The 9,884-nt window shown below is 44.2% G+C and overlaps 1 protein-coding gene and 1 pseudogene across 1 annotated transcript; one reads left to right on the plus strand and one right to left on the minus strand.

Moving 5' to 3' along the window:
* Positions 1-610: 610 nt before the first annotated feature.
* On the minus strand, positions 611-7,392 carry LOC141217715 (translation factor Guf1, mitochondrial-like). Its single transcript, XM_073665849.1, has 4 exons — positions 7,299-7,392; positions 5,516-5,580; positions 4,416-4,576; positions 611-1,513 (listed from the first exon to the last, which is right to left on the minus strand). The coding sequence occupies exons 1-3, from the start codon at positions 7,329-7,331 to the stop codon at positions 4,426-4,428; spliced, it is 249 nt and encodes an 82-aa protein (XP_073521950.1). The 5' UTR covers positions 7,332-7,392; the 3' UTR covers positions 611-1,513; positions 4,416-4,425.
* LOC141217720 (U2 spliceosomal RNA) lies at positions 3,554-3,667 on the plus strand (annotated as a pseudogene).
* Positions 7,393-9,884: the final 2,492 nt, after the last annotated feature.

Here is a 9,884-nt window from a genome sequence, read left to right on the forward strand (position 1 = left end):
TTGGCATGCCGTTATTTATTAACACCAGACGTGATCTGAAGTGGAGAGTAAATGGTACATTTAAACAAGCTGATGATCATTCCCAATTATCAGCCCGTGTAAATGTGCCTGTAATCACCCGATGAACAAGCAAAACACTAATTCGTTGGGAACGAATCATTTATGGCAGCAAAAATCATCTTTATCTACAGCACTTCGCCCCTTGTAACCTTATAGGGACAAAGTATATCTAATAACCAATCGTTCTGTCCCCATCACTGTTCTTCGGTCCTGGAAATAACCAAGCGCCAAAAGTCTTGCATATATTACAAGGGGATTATGTGTTATTAAAGGGCTGTCCGGCCTTGGGGCACAAGTCTGCAGTCACTCCATGTGACTGCAGTCATGTGAATCCTCACAGCATGTGTACTGTGCGCGTAATAAGGATTCTCCAGCATCGGGAGCACAGGCATGTGACAGCAAGTATGTGATTTGCATATATACGGTCACATCCCAACTAGACATATCCGGCCTTGCTCAATGCAAGCACATTGAGTGGAGCCAGACACGTCTAGTCGGAATGTGGTCTGAAGTATGCAAATCACATACTTGTGGTCACATAACAGCCCGTTCCCGGCACCGGAAAATCCTCGCAGTGCGTGCAATTTGAGAATTTAAAAGTCTGCAGTTACATAGACTGTAGACTTGTACCCCAAGGCCGGACAATCCCTTCTGCAAAATAGGAGATAAATGTATGATCGGTAGGGGTGCTCTAATACTGAGGACAGAGGTTCCAAAGTCTGCTGTGTGAATGGAGTGATCGTGCGCATGCATAGCCAGTGCTCCATTCATGTCTGTGGGAGCAGTCATGCGCATGCATAGCCATCACTCCCATAGATGCACACATGCTTCATTCACAAAGCTGTATCTAGGACCACCGCTTTCAAAACTGCTGGGGGCTGCAGCAGTCAGACTCCCAGTGATCAGACATTTATCAACAACCTTGTGGATAGGTGATTAAACATTATTTATGGGACAACCATAGCCATAGATGTAGAAGAGAAAAAAAGCAGAATAAACAGTAATAGATGAGCTAAAAACATGAAATTTATCAAAATATGTCTTGAAAAATCTCACGCTTCCAGGTGGATCGACGGCGCTTTCCTTGACCTGAACGGAGAAAGCATGGAAGCCGAGGTGGACGAATTCCTCCGAGAGGTCTACAAGATGATGAAACTGTTTCAGCAGAAGCAGAAGACGTTAGAAGAGGAGAAGAAAAAGGCGTCTCAACACCGGACACTGTCTGAAGATAAGGATTCGGTGGACGAGGAAAAGAAGGAAAGCCGCATAGTTCTCATGTGTTCTGCCATCACCGAGCAAATCAAGGCTTTTAAGGTAGATGCATCAAATAATGGATATATCAGTAATCTGGGCCCGGTTTGCTGGAGCGCGCTGTTACCTCCCAATCCCAGCCAACTTTAGCACAGTGGTTACTATCGAGACAGCAGCGGTGGTCGGTCTCCTAGGCAACGATCTGTAAACAAAAGAAAAGTCTTAATATCTCAAGAACGGCTGCAAATGTCAAGAAGCAGTAAATTGCAAAAGTGCAGGTTTTTACAATATCTATGAAGATGGGAATAACCCTTTAATTCATTTTTGTAGCCGTAATCCCGGGACACTGATTATGATTGACTCCTTTTCAGGAATATATCCCTCTGGTGAGCATCCTTTGCAACCCATGCCCCTCCTATATATCCATCCTGGCCTCCATGTGTCCAGCCTGCCCCCCTTCATATATCCATTCTGTCCCATATATCTATATATATCTATATCTATATCATATATATATAACAGTTTTGATTTATATATATCCATCCTAGCCCCCCCATATATGCATCCCACCCCACCCCATATATCTATCCAGGTCCCCACGTGTCCAGCTTGCCCCCCTTCACCTCCATGCGTCCATCCAGGTCCCCACGTGTCCAGCTTGCCCCCCTTCACCTCCATGCGTCCATCCAGGTCCCCACGTGTCCAGCCTGCCCCCCCTTCAGCCCCATGCGTCCATCCAGGTCCCACGTGTCCAGTCTGCCCCCCCTTCAGCCCCATGCGTCCATCCAGGTCCCACGTGTCCAGTCTGCCCCCCCTTCAGCCTCATGCGTCCATCCAGGTTGCCACGTGTCCAGCCTGCCCCGCTTCAGCCCCATGCGTCCATCCAGGTCCCCACGTGTCCAGCCTGCCCCCCCTTCAGCCTCATGCGTCCATCCAGGTCGCCACGTGTCCAGCCTGCCCCCCCTTCAGCCCCATGCATCCATCCAGGTACCCACGTGTCCAGCCTGCCCCCCCTTCAGCCCCATGCATCCATCCAGGTCCCCACATGTCCAGCCTGCCCCCCCTTCAGTCCCATGCATCCATCCATGTCCCCACATGTCCAGCCTGCCCCCCCTTCAGCTCCATGCGTCCATCCATGTCCCCACATGTCCAGCCTGCCCCCCCTTCAGCCCCATGCGTCCATCCATGTCCCCATGTGTCCAGCCTGACCCCCCTTCAGCCCCATGCGTCCATCCATGCATCCTGGGTAGGTGTTTATGCCCCTGCATCCATCCATCCTGGGTAGGTGTAAATGCCCCTCCAGCCATCCATCCTGGGTAGATGTATATGCTTTTCCATTCATCCATCCATCCTGGGTAGGTGTATATGCCCCTCCATCCATCCATCCATCCATCCATCCAATCTATCTATCTTTCTATCCCTTCCTTTCTGAGATAAGCTGCAATAATGCATTTGTCCTTTGCTACACCTTTGCACATACGCCATATACCTAATCAGTGGCCTTGTTATCAGCTGCTACTCTTTTAATTCAACTGTCCCATCAGTTGGGTGTTGCTGAGTACCATGCATTTAAAAAAAATGTGGGGCCGTTGCGATTTCTTTAGTGAAATGCTGGCTCCCTCTGAAAGAGCACTGACTTCTTTAATTTTCTATCTATGGATGAAAAAAAGATAAAAAAAAGTTTGGTCCGAGATGTTGTTTTAAAGTGCTACCTATGTCTGTCAATCAGAGCATCCTATTGGTTTTCACCCAGGCAGATAGATTGCTTGCAATAGATGTAATGAGTGAATGGAACAATGGAATAATGCAAGAGAATGGGACAATGGAACAATGGAATAATGCTAGAATGGAAGAATGGAACATCATTGCACATGTCATAATGGGCTCCTAGCCTTTATCTGGCTGTGCTTCGGCAGTCAGCTACAGTCTGCAGGGAGCCTGCAGACTAGGAAGAAGGTGGACCGCCGCTTGTTTGTTCACTAATTAGTTATCCTCTCCCCATCCCCTTGTCTGCAGGTACATGGGACATTGGGGGGGAGGGGAGAATGTTTGAAAATAGGCAGACTCATGCAGATTAAAAATGCATGCGTGGGCTGCAGCTGCAACAAGCAGTAAAGTTGTGGGTTTTAAGATGTCTATTGATGAACAACATGTCCTCCTAAGGGGAGTCTTTGTCCCTATCCCTACAATGGGTGCATTCTTGAAGCCAGGGTGCAGTCATAGGCCAAAACCAATTCAGGTTATCGCTTCTCGGCCTTTTGGCTAACATCAAGTGTAGTATCTGTTCTCATTTAGTATATGTGCTTAGCTTTTACCAATATATTGCATTGCAATGTTATCTATCTATCTATCTATCTATCTATCTTCCCGGCTGCTTGTTTTCCCTCTATCCACACCCTCCTCTTCTTTGATTGACAGCTCTGGCTTCATAGAACCAGAGAAGGAAGGAGACAGAGGTAAAACAAGCAGGTGGGAAGGTGTATATAAAGGATTGGCCCACGCCGTGATCCACGGAGCGCTTGTACTTGGTTTCAACAGTCATTCTGTGCTGACAGTCCCTTTAAAATCAGTGTTTCCCAAACTCCAGTCCTCACGGCCCCCCACAGGTCATGTCTTCAGGATTTCCATAGTATTGCACAGGTGAGAGAATTCCGGATTCCTTGATGATACTTTCATCACATGTGTAATACTGAGGAAATCCTGAAAACCTGACCTGTTGGGTGCCATGAGGACTGGAGTTTGGGAAACACTGCTTTAAATGGAGCGGTGCTGCAGTTTTATTATTCAGCAATTAGCAGGATCCCCCAACAATTTCTTAAGCAATGAGAAAATGCAGTCCCTAATGATGTCCTCTGACAATAAGCGGATGACGGACAGCAGATGCATTGGGTTCTGCATTTCTTGGAGAATGGGATGGGGCAGCTTCTGTCTTCTCAGTGATACAATCAGGAAGGAGATGCAGCGTGAGACAATCCCTGTCTACATCTTTGATCTGATCATCAATACAGAGGGCTGATTGGTGAAGACAGAGGGAAAGGCTAATAAAATTATTAAAAAAAACTTCGTTTTTCGGCTGCCACTTCCTCTGGGGTCAGTATGCCAACCTCATTGACTTCATAGCACTTGCCAGAGTGGGCAGACACGATTTATTGCCTTTACACACGTCACCTCCACACAGGGCGATGCTGCTACGACGCCTCTGTAGTGATCAAACGTTGAGTCAAACAGCAGGGCTTTAAGAGGGCTGCCCTTTTCAATCTTGGGACTAAAACACAAAAATAAGACATCCTGTTAAAGGGGATAAAGGTAAGTAAACCGCGTTCAGTCCAGAGTGATGAATTCCAAAAGACAAAGTTTATTCCGCCATCACATAACGTTTCGACCTGTTATAGGTCTTTATCAAGTATATACAAAGACATAGAGGGATACTGATCCCCTTTAAGGAAAATCAGTGGCCAGAACCCTTTAAATTCCCCTTAAATGGTCCAAAACTGAAACTGTGGGAACAATATAATCCACTTAGGGTTCAAACTTACAGTCAAGGGTTTGATAAAATTATCTACACCCTTGTGTCTCCAGAAAGCATAGCGGACGTTCACGTGCTGAAAATGCCGACCAGTGCTGGAGTGAGCAGAGGTCCGCAGCTTGTGACACTCCTGCTGTAGTGAAACTACAGGTCCCAGCAGACTGACGGTCTCTCATCAAGTTATGCTGGGAGCCGCAGTTTCACAAATAGTGCTAGAGGATCCATGTCAGAAATATGAGGCTGCCACTAGGGTTTCTCCCACAAATATGTAATCGGACGTGGAGCGGATCTGCACGTGGATGAGCCATATTCTCTATCTGTGAACATACTACTCCTTCACTCAGATTCTAAGTGGTTCTGCAGCGCATCTGTGCAGAGCAAGCTGTCAATCAAAATCCGGGCCGGGTTTACAGCCGTCACCCCTGATATAGCGAGAGGTGCTGTGATCCAAGACTGTAGCCGCTCCGTGCACAACGATGAGTGAAGGCCGGCGGCTGCAGGGAGGAAAGAAGTTAATTTTCTCCCGGTACCTACACTATCAATAAGGCGGCCGGGCAGCATTGTAACAATATTTATCTGCAGATTAACCCTATACCTGCAGGTACATAGCATTTTCCAAGGTGACAGGTTCCCTTTAATAAAGAGAAGATGGATAGAGCCGCATTAGTCCGTACTCACGGTGGAAGCCTCCTGACAACTTCTTGAAGAACACTTTCCACATTTGTTCCAAGCTTCCCCGACATCTAATAGAAATAAACAGAGAAATGAATTTCTTAATACAGTTTAGAACTCGGCTACAACGAATCAGAAGAAATGAAACCTGTTTGAAGCTGACAAGCAATCAAGCCCCTCCGTAAGCCACACAGAACATGGCTACTTATGTCATCTGCAGGTGATTAAAGGAACCTGTCATGCTGAAATGGTATAAGATCTGTAGGGGGGTGTTGTAGAGCAGAGAAGTTGATCAGACTGATAGACATATCTGTGGGAAGAGAGTCAGCAAAACTGGCATTTTATGCAGTGAAAAGTCCTGCCGTATGTACACTAGTCCAGTGGGCGGTCCTACTAAGTGATTGACAGTTCCCTGTATGACCATGCAGGCAAAGATAGCTGTCAATCACTAGTAGGACCGCCCACTGGACTCATCTGTACAAACAGCAGGATTCCACTGAATAAATTGATACAGGAAAAACATCTATCTTTGTACCGTATTAGCCAGTAGATAGAAGAGTATTTAGATTTGAGAGTCCTCAGTGGTTGATACCATCTTTTCCGTTAGCCATTAAAAGGTAACAAATTGCAGGCTTTCCAGACTACTCAGGTCTCAGGTCTGCCTGATGAAGAAGCCTGAGTCGTCTGGAAAGCTTGCAATTTGTTACCATCTTTTCCGTTAGCCATTAAAGGTATCAACCACTGAGGACTCTCAAATCTAATGAATAAATTACAATTTATACTGAATCTTCTCCCACAAACCTATATATCGTTCTACTCAGTTTCTCATGGATAAAACCTGTACATCTGAATGGGGCTTTAATGTTGTTATTACAATCATGTAACCGCAGATCACAAAATCTTTCATATGATCATTTTTTTAACACCTAAAACCCCAATGGATATTTATGTTTACTAAAGGATTCCTTTCCCATTCTTTTGGCAGCTCTTCTTTAGGTATGGACACAGACCGGCATCCGGCATAAAGACATCTGGAGACTTTTCCTTTTTCTGGGATATTGGATAATCTTCTTCATTTCTAACGCTTTAAATCTTTCAAATTCTTTCTGAAAAATGTATCATAAAGGGACTTTCTCAGGTCAGTTTTGCTTGTGGTTGTGTTACCATTATTTGTGCCAAATGTATCAAAGTGTTGCACAATGTTTGATAAATGTTTATGTAGCACTTCCATCTATCTTTATTTATTTTACTCACTTATAAAGCGCCATTAATTTCACAGCACTTTACAGACATTATCATCACTGCCCCCATCGGGGCTCACAATCTACATTCCCTATCCGTATGTCTTTGGAGTGTGGGAGAAAACCGGAGAACCCGGAGGAAACCCACGCAAACACAGGGAGAACATACAAACTTCTTGCAGATGTCGTCCTTGGTGGGATTTGAACCCAGGATCCCAGTGCTGCAAAACAACAATGCTAACCACTGAGCCACTGTGTATCTTTATCCACTTTTAACGTCACCCGTCGTTCTTAGACCTGTGTGGCTTACCAAGCCCAATTTCTAAAAGTTGCAAGAGTGCTGTAAAATAGGAAGCTGCACATTTTTGCGCAAAAATTATGCGTCACAAAAGTTTTTTGCTTTTTTTTAACACCAAAAATTGATGTCAATTCCTCGCTACATTGCCCCTTTTCCAGCCACATTTTGTAGAAAAAAATAAAAAGACAAGGTACAGACAGCGGAGTTAAATTTGCCTACAGGAATGATTTTGATCTGGAGCGCATCGTACCCGGATACAGTCACTAGCGGGAACGTCAAACATCTTCTCAATTTGTTTCTCCACCCTTTCCGGATCTGCTTTCTTCAAGTCTATCTAAAAGCAAAAGTATAAATACTAATTATTTATCAAAGCTGGACAACATCTAGAAACCATATAATAAAACTGGCATAAAATATAGTGTGAACAAGAGTTTAGGGAGAGATGTACAACTGGCACTGGCCTATAAAAGGGATTGTGTAATCGTACAAAACTAGCAAAAATGTAAAGTGCCTGGAAAACAAGGAACGTGCAATTTACCTCTTAGTAAAATCCTATGCTTTCTCAAGAACAGAGGAATTTTAATTTCATAATTTTTTAATCAAATAATTTTTATTGAAAAACTCAAACTACAAATATTCCATGTTTCAAATAACATACATGACATAGTAATTCCATAGTAAAAATATGAACAAAGTATCTGAACTTCAATTCCCATAACCCACCCTAAACCCAAATCCCAACACTCCAGAGAGAACCATTTTCAGAGCAGTTCTAGAATAACGGACTATAGCATTCGTAGAAGGGGAAGAAGATAAAAAAGTGACTAACAAAGGGGTAGCAGCGTTTTAATGTTATCATTTACTGCTTGATGCCTGAGCCGGGGAGTGCACACTTGAAAACTGTTGCAGGCTGCTGTAATCACAGGACACAAGCAAACAGCATGGCATTTCCTATCAGCAGGGAGGAAGTAAAGGGAACAGTAATGAAAGTCTCCTCCTACTCCGCTCCATATTGAAATGAATAGTGTGCATCCTACAAATGAGATGCATACAGCAAACAATTGATTTTCCATACATAGGTTTTGAGTTGACCACTGGATATACACATGTGTATCACTAATTACCAGAACTGGAAATCGAAAAAAAAGACGAGCAAGTTTGGGGTGAATCCTGCCTTCATTACTGCACAGCCGCTCAGAGGGATCGGTACTAGGAACAGCAGGAGTGCCGGCGATGGTCACAGATTTACCTGCTGCGGGACTGAAGGAGTCTGATCGTGCTCAGCTCGAAGCTTTTTACCTTGTTTACGACAGGAATAATTGAAAGCTGTGCTTCAAAGGCGAGGAAGAAGTTTGCCACCGTCTATTAGAAAATAGACAAACTTAGGATAGAAACAATATGAACATATACCCTGCTATAAGTAAGTAAAAAGCAATAGGAAATATATATAATATAGGGTACTTAGTAAACATGTTGTTTGATTAAAAAAAAGGCATCCCACCAGCACCAAGGTGTACCCAGTCAGTTATGTGAAGTATATAATAAAATACACTTTAGTACAATATTAGTATCTTGTCCCTTTAAATCTGCAGCTACTTCTGTCACCATGGTAACTGCATTCATACTCAGCCAATAGGATTGCTCGGTTTGAATTTGAAGAAAAAAAAAAAAAGTTCTATATGGTCAGTTTGTTCCATCTCATCTGAGTGTGAAGACAGACACCTGCGATCAGCGAGATTAATATAACGGACGGAGCCACATCCCATCACACGCACTCAGCGACCACAACTGACAGGAATCAGCACATTTATCAGAGGAGAAGTCATTATTCCCCAACACATGATAAGTGACAACTTCTAGATCTGCTGGGAACCCAACTAATCCCTGCTAGTACCTCCCCGGACCACCGCTCCATTCATTCTCTATGCAGGAGAAAGCGGAGTACAGCGCCCCCCATAGAGAATGAACGGACCGGCGGTTGAACATTTGCACTTCGCTCACTTCTATCTATAAGTGCTGTTCTGCTGATTGGGTCATAGCGGCCAAACCCACCGATCTAAGAGTCATCACCTATCCAGAGATCAGTGAGAACTTGTTCCAACTAGACATCCCCTTTAATTGAAGAGATCACATATCTAACAGCCAATCCTATTCATTCCCAATCTTCCCTGTGCCCAGTAATGCCCCTGGGTATATCGCCAATATGAGCCAATCACCAAACCCTCTGCTGACTGTTCCCCATGTTTTATAGATTTTGGATACGTTTCTACAAGAGAAGATCTCAGCGGCCACCATGGGGATGGGTTACTCTGCCAGCGATGGAGCAGGTAGTATCCACCAGCCTGTGATATCTCACCTTCCTCCATATTCTGCTGTTACATGCGTTTCTTCAGCTTTACCTCTTCCCAACAGAACCAATTGATGTTTTTTTTCTGTTTTTTCCTTGGCTTTTTCCAAGGGCTATAACTTTTTCATGTCTGTCCACATAGTGTGAGGTCTTGTTATTTTGTAGGATGAGCGGTACTTATAAATCCCACCATTCATTTACCACATAGTACTAGAAAACGGGGAAAACATTCCAAGTGCAGTAAAAGTGCGAGGAAAAAAAAAGCCTGACCCTGTTTTTCTGGGAAGGGTTTTAACAGCGTACATAGTGTGGTAAAAATGACCTGGTAATAGGATCCTACTCCTCAGTGTGATTACAGCAAGACCAAACTTCTCCAATAGTTTTGGCAAAAGAAAAAAACTTATTTTTGATGGTGTCACCATTTTTTCTGAGACCCGTAACATTTTCATTTTTCGGGTTGATGGAGCTGTGTGGGGGCTTATTTTTTGA

The sequence above is a fragment of the Phyllobates terribilis genome, unplaced genomic scaffold (genome assembly GCF_046119375.1).
Source record: "Phyllobates terribilis strain yellow unplaced genomic scaffold, ASM4611937v1 Scaffold_247__1_contigs__length_2908721, whole genome shotgun sequence".
NCBI classification, from domain to species: domain Eukaryota; kingdom Metazoa; phylum Chordata; class Amphibia; order Anura; family Dendrobatidae; genus Phyllobates; species Phyllobates terribilis.

What these genes read in the sequence shown, in the direction of transcription:
- LOC141217715 (XM_073665849.1), bottom strand. Translation starts at nt 7,331, where the DNA reads ATGTTTGACGTTCCCGCTAGTGACTGTATCCGG. An exon ending in CCGCTAGTGACTGTATCCGG is followed by an intron (nt 5,581 to 7,298) that starts GTACGATGCGCT and finishes TATTTCTATTAG; the next exon opens with ATGTCGGGGAAGCTTGGAAC. An exon ending in GTTGTCAGGAGGCTTCCACC is followed by an intron (nt 4,577 to 5,515) that starts GTGAGTACGGAC and finishes TTTGTGTTTTAG; the next exon opens with TCCCAAGATTGAAAAGGGCA.